This window comes from Lytechinus variegatus, chromosome 4, assembly GCF_018143015.1.
Source record: "Lytechinus variegatus isolate NC3 chromosome 4, Lvar_3.0, whole genome shotgun sequence".
Classification (NCBI taxonomy): Eukaryota; Metazoa; Echinodermata; class Echinoidea; order Temnopleuroida; family Toxopneustidae; genus Lytechinus; species Lytechinus variegatus.
The window spans coordinates 17172891-17196599 of record NC_054743.1 but is presented as its reverse complement, the minus strand read 5'-3'; the positions used below and the strand labels follow the sequence as shown (position 1 = coordinate 17196599).

Below are 23709 nucleotides of genomic sequence, written 5' to 3'. Positions count from 1 at the left end.
CAACTGAACTTGTTGAACATGACGGCAGCCCCTCCACGGCATTGAATTTTATCTGGTAACTAAAACTTAAACAGTTTATATGCAGCAACTCCTACTAATTATTTTATTTCACTCAGATTATTATTGGCATTTGGAAAATTTATTACAGGTGAATGAAATCATTAAGCATTTCTTTCGATTTTACATAGATTTATATTATACATTGGACGTAATGTGAAATTATATTTTCATAATTCCTTGTATGTGTTGAATCATCGCCATGCTGTGTATTCTGAGCATCAAAATATTAGGTACCCATGAAAAGTCTTGATAAAAAGTCCTAATGGGTGATACCATACGTGTCATACGGGACATTTTGTCAATTTCTGTTCTCTTAGCTGATTGCTTGAGCAATGAAAAATTATTGGTCAATAATAAAGTTATAGTGGGTAGTCATGTGAAAACTACCAACAAAAAATATTTGACTATGGCTGAATTACAGGCGAAAATGTTGTGTGTCGTACGGGGCTCAGAAATGTCCCGTACGCAACATTTTCACCTCTAATTCACCCATGGACAGCATATTTTTGTTGGTTGTCAAGTTTTCATGTCTACCCAGTAGTACTCTATTATTACCACAAAACAAATTGAAGTTCTTTGTTTGGACAATAGGTTGAAAAATGTTGCGAAAATAGCTGATTTTTTTAGCATGGAATCGCCCTAACGATGGAACACACAGTGAGTATACTGATTTCGTGTGTAGTCTATCACAGACTTTACATTGGTACAGAGTATGCATCCACTTGGTCTAATTCTCATGCCCAAACTAATTGGTCTACTATCAATTTCGTCCAATTACTCTTTGGTTCAACCTGCACTTGGTCTAATTGTCATTTGTTTTCATGCTCAGATGGTCTAATTTCCATTCCATCTACTTATTTTTGTGCTTTGTAAAATGAAAATAAAATAGTTCATCTAGTCATATAGTCTAAATCCAGTGGATATTAGACCAAATGGGGAAAGCATAACTGGAAATTTGACAGAATGGTAAATGGAAATTGGCAAACTTGCAATTTGACAAAATTGTTAGTAGACCAACTGGTAGTACACAAACTAGGATTAGACCAAGTGGGAATTAGACCAAATGGTAGTAGACCAAGTGGCAATTACCAAAATCATAGACAGAATGAAATCCAGGACATATGCAAGTAGTTTGTAATAAAATGGTGAGATCAGTGTTTATTAAATGTCCATACATAGCACGTAACTGTTAACATGAATATGTACATACTGTTTTTGTCCATATTGACGACAATAAAATCATGAATATTATTGTTTAATACAAGATTCTCCCGCCTTATACTGTCTTTTGGCTTCAACAGAGCAAACAACATAATCAAGAGTTGATCCAACTTCACTTACATTTATCATTCCACACATTGCATACTTTTCGAGAAACATTTCATCGATGACAGTAAAGTAGCTTCATTTACTTTCCTTTAATACATTTCGCTGTACTTTGGCTTACAATTTGAGCATACAACTGAGTTGACCTAGAACATCCTCTACCATTTCATTCTTCTAGAATAAATTCTCTTGATCATGACAAGAGTGTAGATTTCAATCACTTGCATACATGTATAGTGTACATGTATTTTTACACAGTTTTTCCACGTTAGGTATAAGCATACAACCTTGAGCTGGCCTTGGATTCCGACTTCCATTACACATATGATTCATGACAATAATGTAGATTTCATTCACTTGCCAATGTCTTGATTCCACAGTTAAATAGAATATTCACTATTCTTTATGAAAATGAATATCTTACACTTTAAATCATAGACTTCACCTACCAAAAGTTCATCAACATGTGATTGAAATTATGAACATGAATCCAATATTTCGATGGAAGTGGAGTACCTGTACATTAAACAGATTTTTCATAAATATATTCCTGTATATTACAATACATATTTCTTTCAATTTATGAGCTGACATTTGTCATTACAAAAAATAAGTTAAAATTCCAATAGATAAAATATTAGTAAAATGTGGAAGTGAGGAACATTTATTGAAAATATTCTAGTCCAAAATACTGGCTAAAACTACCTATTGTAATATTGGTTAAAGGCATTGGTAAAGATTATAGAGGTCTTGTTAAGAACTAATCAAGAATTTAGGTGTGTTGAATTTGATATCATTCATATTTATTGATTGTAACACATGAAGTATATGGAATAAAAACAAGATGGAACATTCTTTGTTTTTTGTCAAATCAATGTTCTCCAATGCCTTTAAAACCAAATTCTTGACAATCTTGGAACATATTTCAAGAAAGACATTACATATCATAGGCAAGATATAAATACAGTGCTCAATTAAAACACAAGAAATTAATTGATGAGTTAAAATGCATACTCATTACTTAGTATAATTAAGTACAACTCCTTCCCTTCATTTATTATCTATTGTTAAAAAAATAACATTCATGTGCAGTAAGAGCAGTCTAGACTTTGCCTTGAAAAATTATATTCTGATACATAGTTATCATCATTAGCACCCTTTCAACTTCTAGCATTCAGTGCATGCATTCTATTAAAGATCTAAAATGCACTGGATAAATTCCATGTTAAAAAAAAGGTTTCTGAGGGTATAAGAGGGACACTGTATCTAAACTACAAAAAAAAAAAAGTTTGTAAATCTGAGTTTGGCCATTAATTTTTCCCATCTCCCAATTTTACACAATGCATATTTGATATTCAAAAGATCATTTACATTTAATTCTCTTTCAAATGATACCATGCTTGTTATGATCATGCCATCACGAAAACACCAGGATTCGAAAGTGTTGTATGAGGTCTGAATTGAAAAGCTGCAACACGAGCAGAAATGGTCATAGCGGGTCAATAAAGAACACGATTATTTTGTCCGGAGTGATGTCTTTTGTTATTAACTGGTCAACCATGAATGTCAAATTCATTAGAAGTTTGAAATTCACACTCCAATTTCATGTTCGAAAGGCCTGCGCCAATGAAGAAATCGAAGCTGGGATGCTGCAATAAAAAATGTAGCAGAGAGGCTTGGTGGTAGCCCTGGGACCATCACTAAATGAAAACAGAAATTCTGAGCAACGGGTGATGTCAAAGATCGACCCAGGCATGCCAGGAGTGGATGCCAGAAGATCACGACGGAACAGCAAGACCGGATACTTGCTTGACAGAGCACTTGCTTTACAGAATCCTAGACAGTCGTCACAAAGTATTCTACAAAGCATTGTTAGGAGGTTCAATGCAAGGGTATCTCACCAAACAGTGAGAAACCACTGATGGTGTGGGGAGGCGTCTTGACTGCAGGAAAAACAGAACTTGTCATTGACGGAATCCTCAATGCTCAGCGGTATAGAGATGAGATCCTCCAACCAACAGCTGTCCCACATCCAAGGAATATGGGGAAGGACGCAGTCCTGCAAGACAACAACGCGAGACCCCACAGAGAGAGACTGGTCTGCAACTTTCTCGAGAAAGAGGGCATCATGCAAATGGAGTGACCTGCATGCAGACAAGACCTAAACCCCATCGAGCATCTCTGGGGCCAACTCGGCCAGTCTGTTTGGAAGAAAGTCACCATGCAATGAAACGACACTGGCAGGACTGAGTCAGATCCTGATTGAAGAATGGACTGCCGTTCCTCGAATAAGGAAGCTCATCAACAGCATGAGGCGATGCCAGGCGGTGGTGCAAGCAATTGGGTCCTCCACCCGTTACTGAGCCCTGACCATGTTAACTGATGAAATGAAAGATCTCAGTCTGTGTCCATAAAGATGAAAATCCATTCAAATCAAGCTCCTGCTTCATTTTTGATGTTTTGTTGTGGTTTATGTAGTGATGGTTCTGTGAAACAACATGGTTTGAGTCATGGTTTGAAATATCAATGCATGTACCGTATGTTTGTTTGTTATGTTTGCTAGTGCAGATGTGTGTTTGATTCCATGTTAATGTTAAAGTGCATGAAAACAAAAGAAACCGCTGAGAAACTCACTCATACCCACAGAAAAAAAAGAACAGTGACTTTCAATATTGGGTCATTTTGCAACTTTTTAATTTTGACCTTGCCCCACATTTCAAGGCACTGCACCTCCATGTGAACCATAATCGTATCATGTAGAGTATCATTTAAAGACAATTAAATCTTTTCATTAGTATCAATCACGCATTAATATTCACTTCAACCAAGGAGGGATTATCGATCAAAGTCAGATTTCCAACTTTTTTTGAGAAGTTTATTTCTTAAGTGTAATCAACAATTCCACAATTTTTTTTACAAATGGAAGTTTTAACTAAAAAGGCAACAAGTAATAAAGGTTCGCGATACGCTGTCCATACCTGACAGCATCCAGCAGGTAGACCACCTGGGTGGCCCCAGCACAATGACAAATGACACGCAGAGACCATATCTTCTGAAATCATTCTTAATGGTATGATGATACCCAATATTGACATGGTAGATATCTTGATGAATACCTAAATGCATGGCTTCTTGCCATTTCTGTCTGAATCGAAATGGCTTAAATCAAAGTTCATGGTATGGATGACATATTGACTGGATTCAATGCCCTTTGCATGGGTTATTTGTTCTGCCCTCACCATACCTCCCCCCCCCCACCTAATTTGTGCTGTAATATAAAAAAGGTGTCCTATGGATAAGTGGCCCTGCCCTAATAAAGTATTGACTTCTAGGCATGCCTAACGATTGCAATCATGACTGACATAGCTACTGAATCGTTTATTTTTATTTTAAATCCTACAAAAACTTAATATCTACCTTTAACAAAATCAAGGTCATGGCCTGGGAATTGATCCCACGACCCTCTGATTGGAAAGGGCAAGCCACACCGTGACACACAAAGAATTCATTTGAATACATCACAGAATAATCCTATCATGAATATGCATATGAGTGTGATCATATGTAAAAGTGACAAAATACAGGAATCAATATTCATGAGAGTCCAAATCTTCCACTAAAAAAGCCTATTGACATCCAATGAAATGAAAATGAAAATGAAATCCATAATTTATTGTTCGAAATAGACATGAAATGAAATACTCTGAAAATTTGCTTTGCCCAATTGATCATGGGCCCGGCAGCCACTGTGCAGCACCAGATCGCCAAACAGGGTAGCAGCAACTCCCATCTTTTAACGTTTTTTAGTCTGACGCCGCCTGGGTTTGAACCCCCGTCCTCCCGGTTGTGAGACAGACGCTCTACCAACTGAGCCAACACACCGGTATTGATTTCATTATCATCGTGAAAAGTAAATACCATTTTCGAATTTGTTTTTACTTCAAATGTTTCTTTCTTGTGTTAATGCATATATGAACTATGTGTTTTCAATGCTTTGCCCACAATAAACGAACATTTACTTGATATTTAAAATATTTTGGGCTTTGAATTTAAGTAACGTTCACACATCAATGTTTACTATGCAAAGGTGCAAGAATCATTCAAAATATCTGTAAAAGGGGATACATATAAATTTAAGCTTTCAGGTCATACATACAATTATCAATGAGTATAAAGTTAAGGGAGAAAATTATATGATATAATACTGGTCAACCTTTATTGTCGATCAGATTACATGAAATATTTCTACAAATGTGCCATTAAAAAAATAATGAAAATGTATACAATTTCTATACCAAATATTGACTTATACAAGCCATTTTGTGATTAAAAGTAATATTTTATCCACCTGTTTTATCTCATTAAAATTACATTGAAAAGTTGAAAAGTGAATAAAAGAAATCTGATAAAAAAAAGCCTGTCATCTTTGTATTTAAAACAAGAGAATAGAACATTTTTAATACACGTTTTAAAAACCATGGTATCTTATCTCTCTATTTGTACGCAATTAATTGGTAAAAGTGAAATGATATTACATCTCCATACATTTGTTGTTGGGTGCATATAAAATACGTTGTTAAATAAATTGCACAGGATGAGAGTAAAAATTGTTTTTTTCAAGTTCATGGTAGGGATAAGACTTAAATTATTATTATTACTTATTATTTGTACTGCGCTTTTCCCATTAGGCCCAAAGCGCTTACAATTAATTAATAAGATGTAATATATATAAAAAACTACAAAGTATAAAAGATATGAGTTTTTAATGACATTTTAAAAATTGCTAATGATGGAGACTGTCTAATTATTATTATTTTGAAGCCGACACTGTAAAAATCCTTTTTATTACCGTTTGAGCAATTCTTTTCAGTATTTTATCATGGCAAATTGATACAGTGATTCAAGTCCCAATAAGAGGAACAAAATCCATTGGTCATCTAGTTGCTTACTTCCAAGTAAACAAATAATCATGCTTTCCTCATAGTCAGTGGAAACCAAAGACCAAAAGTCATGTTTATCTTCACTGTGTAAAACAAAGGTTACATTTTCACAGAGCTATGTGTTACAGGATCAAGGAAACGTTAAACCTATTATCTGAATAAACCTGTAGTTTTTCTCTCACTGAAGTCAGAAATGCTTTGCACTTGCAGTTTCATCATCTAAGGATTCAATGCCCTAAAATTAAAAGCAGGTTCATTTTGCAATTCAGCATACACAGTTGTACATGTCATGATATACGCCATATTTCCAGCAAACTGATTCATCCACCATACACGAGTTACCCAGTATATTCATACTGAAATCCTCTATAGCACATCCATTCCACAGCATCTTTGGTTATTTGGTGCTTCACCACGAACTCATCTCACATTCTCTAAATTTTCTGCAAAAACAAACAAAGATTTTAATTTATTGAAAAATACAAATACAAATTAATTGGATAAAACTGCAATAGTTTGGCCACATTAAAAAAAAAAGATAGTGGTCTCAGGAAGAATATAATAGGAATGAGAGAAGGGAGGAGAGATTGAATGGAGGCTGCTCTATTGGTTTCACATAAATCATACCTTTTTTTAGTAAAAAGCTCCATTTTCTGGTTTTCATAGAAATGAAAATAAAAGGGATTGCACTTTCAAATTGCCATGACATGAATAATTGCATCTTCAGTATTCTGCTTCAATTTTTCATATCATGAAAAAAAATACAATTTTTATGCTGAATTACCAAATTCAATGTCTAAACCCAACATATCATTATCTATCTTTGACTGTATTTTCTTTGCCATCTCATTTATAGAACAAACCCCAACTGACTTACTTGTAATAGCCTTGGCAATTGTCTCCATGTATTCCACTGAGTTGCAGTTTGTATAGTGAGCAGGACAAACCTCTAGCTGATAACCAGGTCCATACTCCAAGAAAAACTATAAGAATATGAATTAACAAGACAAAAATTGGACACAAAGCTGCACTACCTCGAAAGTTAAATGTAGCCATTTTGGGTTTACATTAACCCTAAAAGACAGGGTCCTTTTATCCCCTCCCCCTCATTTTATTGTCGTTGATAAATCTGTTAAGTGAAAAAACTCGCCACAATATTCTATCTTTAATAGCATTCTTTATAAGGAAAATACTTTTTTTTTCTTTTACTGCAACGATAGGGTTCCGGAGATTGCATCATGGGAAAAGAACGTGCCGATTTTCGGTGCAAACATGCAGTTGAAGGCCGAAATAATTTTAGGGATATTTGTACGGCAGAACATAAAAACCCCAAATTATCTAATCTTGTTCTTCTACTAGTTCTGAAGATCCAAAGGTCATCAATGACTGTATTAAACAAAACAACTTGAACCTTTTTTTAGTAATATCATGTTTTGACTTTTCTTTTTTTGGACCTACCTCATGGTCTGGTATTTCTGATGGTAACTTCTTTCCTAAGACCAGACCTGTTAGATAGGACCAGCATCTAGCAGTATTAGCCATGTTATAACCTCCTATGATCACACAGAAGTCAGGAAGGAAATGTGGAGAAGAAAGAAAAAAATTTATAAGTATAAGGTGCTCAAAATTGTCAATATTTCATAAGAATTTAAAAGATACAGAGGAATGAATGCACCACACACAGGTAAATTTGTTGATACTCAAAGTTGGTTGACCTCGACATATCTTGCAGTCACCATTAAAAGACAGCATTACTGGACAACACAGGACACAATGTTCAAGCTAGCATCGTGTGGACTGTTCATGCATTGAAGTCTTTCAAGAGCCCTGAGAATTCATTACCAGCCAATGGTAATGTGTCTAAATGCATTGGGAATAAAATTCATGTCATAGAGCTCTCAATCTCATCATGAATTCATTATAATATCTCGCATTACAACACATCTCCACATACAGTCAAGTCAGCATAATAATTTCCTACACTGGAACAGCTTTCCAAGATCTAAGTCAAACCGATTGTTATAATCTCAAGATATTTATTTTTTACATTAATAGATGCCTATATTGCCTAGATGTATTGTAAAGCGGTTTAGGCAAGATTCCTAGCCCTTTCACACAGAAATGATTGACTTACTCCCACCCAATAGGTGAGTTTGTAGTTTCCATGACAGTACCCTGGACACACACTACCCCACCCCAAGAGGGGCAAGATTAAAGGATTGCATAGGATTGACTTACCCCCACCCAACAGGAGAGTTGGTAGCTTCCATGAGAGTACACTGGACACACACTGCCCCACCCCTAAAGGGGTAATGTTAAAGGATTGCATTGGACTGACTTACCCCGACCCAATGGAGAGTTGGTAGCTTGACACAAACTGGCCCACCCCTAGAGTGAGAAGGTAAAAGGCTTACAAAGGATTGACTTACCTATACTCAATAGGAAAGTTGGTAGCTTGACACAAACTGCCCCACCCCTAAAGGGGTAAGATTAAAGGATTGCATAGGATTGACTTACCCCCACCCAATAGGAGAGTTGGTAGTTTCCATGACAGTACCCTGGACACACACTGCCCCACCCCTAGGGGGGTAAGGTTGAAGGATTGCATAGGATCAGATGAGAGTGTATCTGCTCCACACTGGACCACTACCACGCTGGGTTGGAACTTCACACGTACTTGCTCCATAACCCTTCACAACCGCAAATGAGAGAAAGATATAAATGACATTGAGAATCAAACATATACTCCACATGTGGTAACGATCTAAAACAAATTAGTTCAAACATCCAATGATATAACAACCAAGTACTTGTCTGTTTAAAAAATGTGTACTTAATAATTTGGATAGAACATGTTTAAGTGATGAAGAATGAGTAGAGTATCAAAAGCATTCCATAGCATTCAAAGTAGCAGCCATGGACTGGGCAGATTCACTTCATATATCTTGAGGAAGTCCATTTTATAAATATGCGCTTATATGCTAAATGCGCTCTAAATTAAGCATAATCATAGCCATAAAATCTGCATAGTCAATGGTTTAATACCATGCATGTCTAATCCTCTTTTGTAAATTCTGGCCGAAAGATTTCTTTAACCTCTCGAATGTTATATCATTTCAATATCATACATTCTTGCTTTAAATCTTGCCCAAATGATCTTGATCATAGGGATCAATGGGTTAATGCGGTTACCTTGTGAAGAGATCAGAGTACTGTTCATCTTTGATACCATCTTTGAGAGGAACGCTGACAGTGTAGAACTTTCCCCTTCCCCCTCCTACTCGATTCAAACTACCAGTACCTGTAAATAATCGGTCATACAATATTAAATTGCAATCCACCCGTGAAACTATTCAAGAGAAGCAAGAAAAGTGGTCTCCATTATCAAAGGTCAAGTCCACCCCTCAAAATTGTTGATTTGAATCTTAAGGCAAAAATCAAAGAAGCATAACACTGAAAATTTCATCAAAATCGGATGTAAAATAGAAAGTTATGACATCTTAAATTTTCGCGTATTTTGAGTGACATGCAAATGAGACAGTCAATGATGTCCCTTACTATGAGAGTTGATGATGTTCCTCCCCATTTCTTTTTGTTCATTATTGTTTGAATTATACAATATTTCAATTTGTACAGATTTGACAATAGAGACCAACTTAGCTTCACCACAAACTTAAAATAATAGTAATTCCACATGTCCAGGGAGGAATGAAATTTTGTTTCACATGACAATGAGGAGAAAATTAGAATTTTTCATATTTCATATGATACAATACAAAAGAAATAGTGAATGGGTGATGTCATCAGTCTGCTTATTTGCATACCGACAAGGATAAGCAAATAACTGTTTTGTGAAATTAAAAGTAAATGCTAGTTGTGGTAACGATACCAAAATGAGTTCATACAGAATCCAATGAAATGACCACCAAAGTGTTTGTTTGTATAAACTAAAATATGTGCCAAAGGATAATGTAAGAAATTGTGTAATTGCTGAGAAATTAGCAAATAAGAACACGATTCGAGTCAAGCATCGCGCCAACATTCAGAGCAATAATAATACACTGTCCCATGTGCGCTTACCTGTGTTGGTGATCTTCAGTGTGAACATTTTTCAGCGTAGATTTCAAGATTTCACAAAGTTCAATTTACATGTATGTAACTGTATCAGATCTAGATACTCGATGATATAGTGACAATTAAGCTTGGTTTTACACACTTCCTCTTGAAATCAGTGTGTACTGCAACTACTTTCATTTATCTTTAATTCCCTACAGCTAGATCTTCATGCAGCATACAGGTAGGTAATCTTTATAGACACATTACTCTTACATATTCTAAATTAATATCACAGATGTCATGGAGAAAGAGCTTGTGCCAATACTCATTGCACAAATTCTGATAATTTTGTCCAATGTCACTTTTGTGATAACAGTGAATGATTGAAGCTATTTCACTTTCTTCTTCTTTTTTCTTTGGGAGGGGGGGGGGTCAATTGCTGACATTACTATGTGTAACTTTTTTCCAATTTGAAATTCTTCATCACGTCAATTCTGGTCTGAAAGAACACACTTTCATCACATGGTCATCATATGAACATCATACAGTGTGTCCATAAAAACAGTAATAATGTATTTCACTGTATGTATGCAATATCAGCACTTCCTGTCATTGTTTCAACATTGAATGAAACACTTACACCAGACAAGAACATACATGCATTGGAATGACTGGGTAACTTATCTTTGCATTTTACAGTGTTTCTATTGTTTAATTGTGACATCATTACAATAAATGGTTACCTTTCTGCAGTTGCATCAGGTTAACTTCCATTTATAATAAGCCACACCTTGCCTTACATCTCTACTGAGAATGGTACCTGCCAGGTTTATATAATGTACTATTGACCAGTGAAAATTGTACTATTACCTATTGAAAAGGGTAATATAACGCACTATTATCTACTTGATAATTACCTGGAAAGAACCCTGGTGAGTGTTTGTGAAGAGAGACAGTCATCACTTTGGGAGTGAAGATAAACGCATCATCTACAGCTGTGATAATCAAAGAGAGTGAGTATGAGTTAGGTTGTAAGAATTATTTACCATTTCAGGACATCACAGATGTAGTCTCGGAAGAAAAAGAGTGTTTTTATTGCTCTATTATTGGGAGCTATGCAATGTAAACATCATCCTGTAACAAAATATTTTAAGTTAGAATTGTTTCATTTTTTGTTTCATCTCAAGAGAGGGAGGGGGTAAACAAAACAGCTCTAACTTCAATATTCTTATGGAAAAACCTATTTCTGAAGAAAAAAAGAAGAAATTCACTGTGGAAAAAAATATCACATTGAGTTACTATAGCTTGAAATCTTGACAAATGTTTGAGACTTGAAAGATAAGTTTTTGGCTCTACTGGATGTTGGCACATATAATATTGGAAACATTGACCCCCCTTCCAATCCTTTGGAATGAACAAGAACAAAACAACTTAAAATTTCAACAGGGTTTATGGAAATACCTACAAAAAGAACATCCTTGAGAATAAAATAATAGCCTGTTATTAAGTAGATTCAAGCAAACTATCAGAATCCAAAGAAAGCAATTTACATGACTCAGTATTTTAATTGAATCTGTAAGTGTATTGGTCTTACCATCACCATGATGTAGATCCAAATCAATGTAGAGAACACGGTTGAAATGCTCCTTGAGTTTTAGGATGGCAAGAACAATATCATTGACATAGCAGAATCCAGCAGCTTCATCTCTATAGGACAGAAATAAGAGATTCAAGAATGTAATTAAAGAGGCTTTTAATAGGAGGTAATAACAATTTGAAAACAATTTTTCAGCATTACTCCTATGCAGAGATGCCAACCTCTTGACACAAAAAATCAGACTGAATATCCTCAAAAATCATATTTTTTAGTGAAAAATCAGATTTTCATGAAAACTCAACATGACCAGTGCAAGCCTTGAATTAAGCAGCTGCAGGCCGGGGGCGATTTTTTTTGAAAAATTTCCCCCGGCTTACGGGCTTTTTACAGGAACCGGGGGCAATTTTCTGGAACGGGGGCAATTTTCTGGAACAGGGGCAATTAAAAAAAAAAGAATATAACTGAGAACCACACTCCAAATTTGTTTATAGTACGCACAGCTCCTGCAATTTTCAAATTAGTACAGAAATAGCATGCTAAGTAATAGGCTTATTCAAACAACTAAGAAATCAGATTTAAATGTTGAGGTGTGTTTTGACACCCTCACTCCACATCCCCTTTACATGGGCTTATTTACTTTTCATCTTTAATGAACCACAAAAATGAACCCCCCCAAAAAAAAAAAAAAAAAAAATCTAAATAAATGAATAAAATAAACATATAAAAGACTTCAGATTAAATAATAAATTTAGATGAAAAACAAGTGGAATGCCTCTGGCCGTCTCACATGCATCACACGGTTCAATATAGCAGCAGTGCTGACTTTGAATACTACTCTAACTCGCACAAGATGTTCAGTGATACATGGTTACTCTTATGTCCACTTTTTATGAACTAGACCAATAAACTTACAGAGATATGATGGTTATTCAACAAAAAACCCCAACATGGCCAAAGTTCATTGACCTTACATGACCTTTGACCTTGATCATGTGACCTGAAACTCGAACAGGATGTTCAGTGATACTTGATTACTCTTATGTACAAGTTTCATGAATCAGATCCATAAACTTTCAAAGTTATGATGGTAATTCAACAGATACACCCAATTCGGCCAAAGTTCATTGACCTTTGACCTTGGTCATGTGACCTGAAACGCGCACAGGATGTTCAGTGATACTTGATTACTCTAATGTCCAAGTTTAATGAACTAGACCAATAAACTTTCAAAGTTATGATGGTAATTCAACAGATACCCCCGATTCGGCCAAAGTTCATTGACCCTAAATGACCTTTGACCTTAATCATGAGACCTGAAACTTGAACAAAATTTTCAGTGATGCTTGATTACTATCATGTCCAAGTTTCATGAATCAGATCCATAAACTTTCAAAGTTATGATGGGAATTCAACAGATATCCCCAATTCGGCCAAAGTTCATTGACCCTAAATGACCTTTGACCTTGGTCATGTGACGTGGAACTCATGCAGGATGTTCAGTGATACTTGATTAACCTTATGTCCAAGTTTCATGAACTAGGTCCATATATTTTCTAAGTTATGATGACATTTCAAAAACTTAACCTCAGGTTAAGATTTCGATGTTGATTCCTCCAACATGGTCTAAGTTCATTGACCCTAAATGACCTTTGACCTTGGTCATGTGACATGAAACTCTGATAGGATGTTCAGTAATACTTGATTAACCTTATGGCCAAGTTTTATTAACTAGGTCCATATACTTTCTAAGTTATGACGTCATTTCAAAAACTTAACCTCAGGTTAAGATTTGATGTTGACGCCGCCGCCGTCGGAAAAGCGGCGCCTATAGTCTCACTTTGCTTCGCAGGTGAGACAAAAAATGTAAGGTTTTTTTTCATGGTTAGAATCACGGTTGTGGGTGTTTGTGTATGATTGTGACTGTGAGGTGCACTTGGATTGCATATAAATTATGTTAAAGAAATGAAGAAATTAAATCAATATCTAACTCAGTCTATTCAAATTCCAGCACATAGCCACAGGCTACATGTAAATTTTTAAATGTACATGTATTGTAGGTTCATGTACCTTAAGTTTTTCACAAGTTATTTGAAAACGCAGATCTTCACAGAAAATGCCTTTCATTCTGGGAGAGTCTAAATTCTGTGAAAATGTATTCATTAATAACTTAAATATTCATCACAATGAAGAAATCATGATTTTTTTTTACAGTTTTCAAAAATTAACATGAAATCTAAACTCTATCTGAAACAGAAAATCACCATCATTTAGGCCATTACTGATAGAATTCTCACCCAGAGCTCTGGCAGAGAACATGAGCTCAAACTGGCTAGCTAACAGCACACAATTAAAAGTACCACACTTAAGTGCACGGCATCCTATTTTTTTTTAGATGGAACCTTGTTTGATGATTTATTGTCTGATATTTACCCCTCACCAAGAAAGAAATTAAAAAGCTATAATTCACAACTATTGATTTTGGATTAATAAGGCTCCGTTTTGACAAGCAAAGTCGGCGACTGTGAGGATAAAAGACTCGCACATCCTATGTGCTGTGAACGGGGATTTATCTCCTGTGCAATTCAAATTACTATATCACAGAATTGTGATATCTCGACTGGAAATGTGTGCATTAGAAATTGCACATGGTGAAGTAGGGAAAAACTGTTACAGCTACTGGAAGCACGCGCGTACATGTAATACAGGGAAAAAAAGTACGGACGTAGCTCACTTTTTATGGTACTGAAAAAAAGACGCACTTGGCAATTTGAAACTGTGCTTATCGTAAATTGAAAGTTACTTGATTTTGGCTTTTAGATATTTAAATTACATGTATGATATGGCTTCATTGCTCACTCACGGCGGGCGCATACATACACAGCACACATACCGGTATATGGGACAAAAACAGGACAATGACAGAAAGTCGGGAAATCGTATTTTTGATGGCCAAAATCGTACTGTCGTATTTTACTTGTTTTATCGTACTAAATACTATAAAATCGTACTGGTTGGCATCTCTGCCTATGTGTTTAAGATCGCATGTTCGGATCTGTAATGAAAATCATAAGTCTGAAAAAAAAATTCAAGAATGTTACAATGCAAGGGGAAATGAAGGTTATGTACTAGATAAGTGTTTCGTCATTGGGATCAAGTCCTACATAAATTTTAGGTCTCTAAATCCATCATTTAATTTGCAATAGTGAATTTCCAACTGATTGTTGATTGTTTCTTGCAGAACATTGTTAAGTATGTACTGATTTAATGTACTAATTGCTGATTGCAATTGAAATTTGCAAATGATTACAAGCACTGACATCATGATATTGGCCAAGTTCAAAGTTAAAGGAGACAATAGTAGACGCCCGTACAAGCACTTAAATCAGGCAAAACATTCAAGTATAGTTGATATTTTTATTTCAATTTACTTTGTGAAATTGGTGAAATGTGAGGGATACCTTAGACATGCTATCTTACCTCCTTGCATGGTGCCAGCCTCCATTCCAATTGATAGCAATCCTACATTTCTGTTGAATTAAAGCTTTGGCACAGCTGAGAGATGCACCCGCGACCAATCTCACAAAGTCATACACTAATGGCAGGTTGGGGCAGTCATAACCTAAAATGTAGAAAAATTAGAAAACAGATTAATGGAAATTATTTTCTTATAACTTCGACATTTTATAGGCTGTGTAATGAATATTTAAACATGATCATTTCAAAAGACAATAGTCAAATTACAATATTCATCAATATTTGTTGTCTGACATGTTGTCAGATCTGATAAGTTTCCATAGATTTCATTGGCTGAGAAGCACAGATGACAGATTGTCAGTGATGGTGACATTCATAAGATGTCCCCAGGTTTGATCCTTTGATCTTGTCACACTTATTCCAATTGTATGACATGTATTTGTCTACAAGCAACTGATTTACTTCTCAGACAATCTAATACCACATGGGCAAACCCCATGATTATGTCTACTACCAACTGGTCTCATTGCTCTTTGCTCTAAACTTCAAATGGTCCAATACCTGATTAGTCAAAACCCCATTTCATCTAAATGGTTCAATTTCCTCTCGGTCTACTAACAATTTTGTGCTTTATCAAATGAAAATATGATTAAAGGAGAATGAAACCATTGGAACAAGATAGTTTGTGTGAAAACAGAAAAATAAAAGTAACAGATCAACAAAAGTTTGAGAAAAATCGGACAAATGAGAAAGTTATGAGCATTTAAATATTGCGATCACTAATGCTATGGAGATAGCAAATTGGCAATGCGACAAAGATGTATGATGTCACTTGTGAACAACTCTCCCCATTACTTTAGTATATATTTCACTTGAATTGCCTCTTTTATCACATCTATCCATAGATCATGTGTTCTTTCTCCATGAGGTCATGTAATACATGCTTTTTACCCGGGGGGGGGCCACTTACATTGACGAGTGGATACCATGCGCGACCAAAAAAACACGTAAAAAGGATGTCCTTTTCACGATAGGGCACGTTACGTACGTAACGTGAAAAGGGTGTCAAAAACACAAAAATAATGAAAAAAGGGTATCTATTTCGCTAGGAAAATTACGTGTTTAGGATCGAATTTGCGGGGATGATAAAACAAAATTAAAATGTTTTATAAAGGATGTCCTTTTTGCCCCAACACTACGTGTTTAGAGTCCTATTTGCGCTAGGTGTAGAAGGTGGGGTCGTACTAAACCAAATAAGGTAAAGCCGACAACCAAAGGACCCGTAACAATAAAACATTCCTGTACTTGTTTAGGGGTTCATTTCAGGGAATATTTGCCAAGAGTATCGATTTGTTTCCAATACTTGTTAAGGGTAGTGTTTGACACGCCAATACTTGTTAAGGGGTGCATTTTCAGAATATGGAAATTACGTGTTTAGGGTGCTTTTCGAGACCCCATGGTCGCGCATGGTATCCACTCGTGAATGGAAGTGGCCCCCCCGGGGCTTTTTAAGAATACATGATGGATAAAGAGTTTGTATCATCATAAGAAAAAGCAAAGAGACATTTTGAGGGTATTTCATAGTCCACCAAAGGGAAAGTTGTTCATCAGTGACACCACACATCCTTGTCACATTGCCAATGGGAGAATCTCCATAGCATTAGTGATTGCAATATTCAAATGCTCATAACTTTCTCATTATTTGTCCGATTTTTCTCAAACTTTCTTTATTCTTATTTTTTTTATTTTTCTGTTTCTACATAAGCCTATTTGTTCCAAAGGTTTCATTCCCCTTTAATAAATATTTAATCGGAAGTGGTGTTAGAGTTAGACCAATAAGATATGGGTATAGCCTAACTGGCAATAAGACAAAATGGTAAATGTGTTAGATATGGCAATTAGACCAAACTGTTAGTAGATGAACTGGTAATTTATCCATAAAACCTACCTAAGCCAAACTGTTGTTTGAGTTCCTCATCTTTCTCTGAGTCTTCCTCCAAGTTGACCCTCTCTAAGAACTCAATATACTCCTGAGAGTGGAAGGCTAACAGCTCGTCTTTTGTGGCAAACTCCGGAGTGATCAGGGTCACATGATCTAGTAGATCATATGCTTCAATCAAGGTGTGTACCATACTGGCCTGGAGGAAACAAGAACAAACATCATTTTTCCCAGGCTTATCAAATGCATGTTTTTTCTGTAGCTTGTAACAGTTCCTTTTCTATCATAAATGTGTAAGGAAGTCAATGATGTTTTACTACATACAATTAGGGATGGCAAAATCATAGGATTGCAGTATTCTGAGGGATGCAAACTGTAGGCATCTTTAGTGGAAAACATGATTTCCATCTTTTCTGCAACAGATAACTAAGTATTAGAAAAAGAGGGGAAATATCTTCCATGAAAATTGTCATTATACTTTCAGCTTTAGAAAGTACAAAATATTGCCAAATGGGAAATTTGGCATCTCTTATCTATGCATTTAGTAGACATTTAAAAGACATTAGGTATAGAAACAAGAAATGCCAGTGAGCTAGATAAATTTCCTCTTTAACAGATTTTAGGCCAGTGCAATGGCTAATCAACTTAAATATTGTCATTACTTTTCTTTCCATTAGAATTTGGAAATCCTTCATTTACTAAGTTATCTGTTGAACTTAATATGTATATTTAGGAGCTAAATTTTTATCATTCTGGTTTTCTTTGATTAATTCCCAACTATGACCAAGATTAGAATTGATAGGATAGTAAATTGTTATCTAAAAACAGTGCTTTGTACACAAGGAGACTTTTATTAAGAAAAATCAAATTATGTGTCCATTAAATTCTCACGATTGCCGGACAATCACATCTTGTATGCAAGGGGAATTTTATTAAAACAAAAATTATGTGTCCATTAAATTCCCACTATTGCCTGACATCGACATCTTGTAATATCTCTGTGTTTCTATAAGGGTAGCACAGAAGAACTCTACCTTCTTCTAGGTTCATACAGCATAGATGACTTACCCTTTTAGGTATCTTTGGCACCTGATCACATAACTGCAGGAGTCTCTGACTGAATACATAATAAATGGCATTATTCTCTGTTTGTTCTGGTGAGTCTTTGGACCCAGCAATTGAGTCTTGCCTTACAGACAGTCCACTGGGACCACTGACAGAGCCCATGTACTTGACTTTGGCTTTGGTGGGCTGACTGGACTCAACAGTCTTGGAAACAGTGGGATTAAGTGGCTTGAGAGGGGAAAGAGCTGCCCGCTTCCTAGGAGGGGGTTGAACAGCCTCATCCTCTTCCTCACTGTTACAGTCATACACACTGATTTCTGGAGGAACATTCTCTGAAGGCCTTACTGGCTGCAGTCTCTGAACATTCTCTGTTGGTTGTACTGACTGAAGTCTAGGAACATTCTCAGAAGGCCAAATTGTCTGTGGCCTTTGTAAATTCTCTGAAGGTCTTGACATTTGAGGTCGAGGAGCATTCTCTGTAGATTTTGCTGCTTGAGGCCGGGGGACATTCTCTGATGATCTTGCACCTTGGAACCTTGGAGTATTCTCTGATGATCTTGCTACTTGGAACCTTGGAGCATTATCCAAAGATCTTGCTGACTGAAGCCGAGGAGTGTTCTCTGACAGTCTCGCCGGCTGGAGTCTTAGGAGATTCTCAGATGGACGGGTTGGATGAAGCCTTTGCACATTCCCAAAGATTCCTGCTGTCTGTACTCTTGGTGGGGACCCATTTTTGTTACCTTGATTTCTTGCATCAAAACTGTTCTCGGAATCTGATGGACCTTCATCATTCATGTTTCTTCAGGCAGATGCTCATTAACATCAAATAAGATGCACAATGTTGTTGTGGTTTGCCATTAACATCATTTACAACATTTTGAATCTGAAGAAAAAAATTGAAAAATAGCAAAACAATAAAGGCTATAAAGAACACAAAAACACAAAGCTCAATGCTTAATCATATAAGGGCTTATCTCCAAAATTGATTAGAAAGTAAGTCAGAAAAAACTTGAAATATTACAAGTAGCTACACAAATAATTTGTAGTCCATGGCTGACAGTAAATCTGTTTATCATTTATCTGTTTAAATCTGTTTTATAGTCACAGCCATAAATCTGACCTTAAATTTAGGCATGATTCATGATATCTATTGGCCAATGCAAGTATTTTTTAAATCTAAGTTAGCACTGCTCATGATATTGTCGCCCTATATACCCATCTTGTAGCTAGGCTACGACAACAAAGACGGCAAGATGGTGACAATAACAGACTGTGAGTAAACGCTCCTCTACTTTTAATATTTTTTATAATTTTATCAGGGCTCGACACTAGCGGCGGTCCGACGGTCCCAGACCGGTAAAAATCGCTGTCGGGCCAGTAGATTTTCAGAAATTGGAAGATTTACTGGTCCGACATGACCAGTAAAAAATATCATTGTCGGGCCAGTAATTTTTCCAAAAATAGCAAGATTTAAGGGTCCGGCATGACCAGTAATAAAAACCATTGTTGGGCCAATAACTTTTCCAGAAATGGTCAAATTCACAGCAAACCATTTCCCCCGTTAAATTCTGCCATTCACACACAGAATACACACAGAATGAATCGCACGTAATGTATACAGCATGCATACAGTGCAGTGTACATGTAGTCAGCCACACAACTCACATGGTAAATTCTCCACTGCCCGCACGAACGAAGCCTGGCTAAACTCTGGCAGAAATCTCTCACAGAACTGTCAAAATTCAAGGTTCATACTCATGAAAGGCTCTTATAATGTCCATATTTCCTAAAAATTGGAGCAACTCTGTCATTTGTAAGCAGTAAAAGGAGAAATTTTCACTTCTGTTTTGGTTCAAACAGATCGGGTTTCGGGTGATATCGTCTGAATACATAATAGCCCCACATATGCATTTATGTGTGTGTTGATACACTTGGTATCTGACTTTCTTTCGTAGCTATTTTAATTGAGCCAAAAAGAAACTGATAAATTATTTATGATAGTTTTAGCTTTCTTCCTATCTTTCTTTCCTTAATCTTTCTTTGTTTCTTCCCTCGATTTTTTTTGTTACTGTCTTTTCTTTTAATTTCCATTTTTTCTTTTAATTCATTTTTTCTTTCTATCCTTTTATAAAATATTTTCTCTATTTCCATTTTCTCTCTCTTTCTTTCTTTCTCTTTGATATTTTCTTTCTTTAGTTTTTGAGTCCATCCATCCTATATTCATCTCTTCTTCCTTTCTTTCCTTCCTTCTTTTTACCCCTTTCTTCATTCTTTGTTTCTTTCTTCATTCTTTGTTTCTTTCTTCCATCCATCATTTTATTTACCCTTTCTTTTTTATTTCTTTTCTCAGCCCTTTCTTTATTACATTCATTCCTTCCTTCTATCTGTCTTCTTTCCTTTTTCCCTTTGTTAATTATATCCTTTTACCTTCCTTTCTTTTTTTTAGACTGCTTGCTTCCTTTATTCTTTCGTTCCTTCCTTTCTTTGTCTCTCGGTCTTTCTTTTTTTTCTTCCTTTCATCTATTCTTTTACCTTTTTTTTTATAATTGCTTGCTTCTTTCCTTCCCTTTCTTCCTTTCCTTCTATCTATCATTTTACCTTTCCTTCATTTCTTCCTTAATTCCTTCCTTCCTTCGTTCAATCCTTCCTTTCTTTCTTTTGTCTGTCTTTCCATCTCTCCTTTTACCCTTTCTTTTTTATTGCTTCTTCTTTCTTTAATTCCTTTACTACTTTCTGGATTTGTTCTTTCTTTCTGTATTGCTTGCTTCATTTCCTTCCTTCATTTCTTTCTTTTCTTTCTTTCTTTTCTTTCTTTCTTTCTTTCTTTCTTTCAGTCTTTCTTATATTTGTCCTTCTTTATTCCTTCCTTTCCTTTAGTTCTTTCTTTTTTTTCTTCCTTCACATCTATCCTTTCTTTACCTTTTTTTCTTCCTTCCTTTCTTTTATTCTTTCTTTCTTTCCTTCCTTCCTTCCTTCCTTTCTTTCTTTCTTTCTTTCTTCGTTTCTGTCTTTCTTCGTTTCGGTCTTGCTTTCTTTTTGTCCTTCATTTTTTTTGGGGGGTAACGAAAGGCTAGAAAAATAAACTTGCGCATTTTCTTAATGTTTTCTTTGTTTTTGGGACCAGTAGATTTTGGGTTCGGACCAGTAAAAATTTGAAAAACTGGGTATCTACTGGTCCGACATGAATAGGTTGGACCAGTAGAAAAAATGGGTTAGTGTGGAGCCCTGATTTTATGTTAAATACTATTGAAAAATATGACTCTTTAGTGCCAAAAAGGCTCCAAATGGTATTGTAGCCCATTTACCCGTACTTAAGTTTGGGCTCGAAACCCTAAAGAAAACATGTATTTTGGAGCAACTTTATCATTGCCAAAATATTTGGTGCATGTAGTGCAATGGCTTCCCGTCCCTGGCTCCCTGCAAACGAGAAAATCAATGATGTCCTTCACTCACTATTTCTTTTATTTATTTTTTAAATTATACATTATTCCCGGGGGGGGGCCACTTCCATTCACGAGTGGATACCATGCGCGACCATGGGGTCTCGAAAAGCACCCTAAACACGTAATTTCCATATTCTGAAAATGCACCCCTTAACAAGTATTGGCGTGTGAAACCCTACCCTTAACAAGTATTGGAAACAAAACGATACTCTTGGCAAAAATTCCCTGAAATGAACCCCTAAACAAGTACAGGAATGTTTTATTGTTACGGGTCCTTTGGTTGTCGGCTTTACCTTATTTGGTTTAGTACGACCCCACCTTCTACACCTCGCGCAAATAGGACTCTAAACACGTAGTGTTGGGGCAAAAAAGACATCCTTTATAAAACATTTTAATTTTGTTATATCATCCCCGCAAATTCGACCCTAAACACGTAATTTTCCTAGCGAAATAGATACCCTTTTTTCATTATTTTTGTGTTTTTGACACCCTTATCACGTTACGTACGTAACGTGCCCTATCGTGAAAAGGACATCCTTTTTACGTGTTTTTTTGGTCGCGCATGGTATCCACTCGTCAATGTAAGTGGCCCCCCCCGGGACATTATTTCAATTTTGCAGATTTGACAATGAGGACCAACTTGACTGAACAATAAAATGTTAAGCAGTGGTAAATTCAACATGTTCAGGGAGAAATAAAATTTAGTTTCACAGGACAATGAGAAAATTAGAATATTTCATATTAAAATACAAAAGAAATAGTGAATGATGATGTCATCAGTTCCCTCATTTGCATACCGACAGGAATGTGCACATTTATACTGTTTTGTGAAATTTTCAGTGTTATGCTTAGTTGTTGGATTTTTTTTCTTTTTATTAAAATCAACTTTTTGTTGGGGTGGATTGACTTGTCCTTTAACTTAGGCTTTAAGTTTATTACAGAATTGCACACTTGTTTTGGTGGAATACTGTGTGGGGCAATGGAATGCTTTCACTGCGCATGTTTACAATATTTTCCTTCATAAATTGGCTCTCGGCAGTAGCTGGATTACGTTATGTACTAATAAGCATAATGTACAGGTCGCGCCCGCTAGCTGGATTGAAAAAAAAATTTGAACGCTCCGCTGTACATTCTATAATTTGCCACTGTGCACCACACACAAACTTCCCAATATGTGGGACTGTAATTAAACATGCACCTCGGATCAAGAAAAATCGAGGGGTCACATTTCTCATCAATCATTACTCATTCGAAGCATTGAATTTATTATCAATGGTAAAACAATACACGATTTACAACTATGCACACAAATAACGGAAAATTTTGGATAAATGGGAAAAATCTCGATAATCATGATCTACTCACATTTATGGGCACACGGCACACTGCAGCGGACGAAGTTTTTTGTCATGTTTTGTTTTGTTGCGTGATCTCTCGTTTCGCTCGCGACGCTCGATCGCGCATATCACGCAACACAATTATTTTCTTATAGCTATATTAACTTAAAAAATAATTAAACAAAAATAAGGGGAATATATTCTACAGAGTAGAAATGAAAGCAAAGGTTATTTTTTTTTCAAAAATCAATGGCAATGTTCAGAATAACTATATATCTTGATGATCGAGGAACTTTGGCCACCGCGCCAATATGTGATTATAATAACTTTTAAGGAACAGGAAAAATAACGAAGGATCGAAGCAAGAAAAAAGAATAGAATAGTTAGGTCTTAATCAATACTATTATTGAACAAATGTAGCATCATAAAAAATATTTTTGTTGTCCACTCCTTCCCATTCGCCCTATATTTT

General features: G+C 35.8%; 1 protein-coding gene across 1 annotated transcript; it reads right to left on the bottom strand.

Annotated features, from left to right (window-relative positions):
* Window positions 1-6555: 6555 nt before the first annotated feature.
* LOC121413513 (histone deacetylase 8-like) lies at window positions 6556-23306 on the bottom strand. The gene is made up of 11 exons (XM_041606344.1): window positions 23266-23306; window positions 18461-19340; window positions 17402-17591; window positions 15457-15598; window positions 11977-12089; window positions 11300-11377; window positions 9519-9627; window positions 8844-9016; window positions 7785-7879; window positions 7204-7309; window positions 6556-6769 (listed from the first exon to the last, which is right to left on the bottom strand). Exons 2-11 carry the CDS (start codon window positions 19250-19252, stop codon window positions 6747-6749), a joined length of 1821 nt encoding a protein of 606 aa, XP_041462278.1. The 5' UTR covers window positions 19253-19340; window positions 23266-23306; the 3' UTR covers window positions 6556-6746.
* Between the last annotated feature and the right edge of the window lie 403 nt (window positions 23307-23709).

What these genes read in the sequence shown, in the direction of transcription:
- LOC121413513 (XM_041606344.1), bottom strand. Translation starts at nt 19,252, where the DNA reads ATGAATGATGAAGGTCCATCAGATTCCGAGAACAGTTTTGATGCAAGA. An exon ending in GGCTGGCACCATGCAAGGAG is followed by an intron (nt 12,090 to 15,456) that starts GTAAGATAGCAT and finishes TCTGTCCTATAG; the next exon opens with AGATGAAGCTGCTGGATTCT. An exon ending in GGATCTACATCATGGTGATG is followed by an intron (nt 11,378 to 11,976) that starts GTAAGACCAATA and finishes TGATTATCACAG; the next exon opens with CTGTAGATGATGCGTTTATC.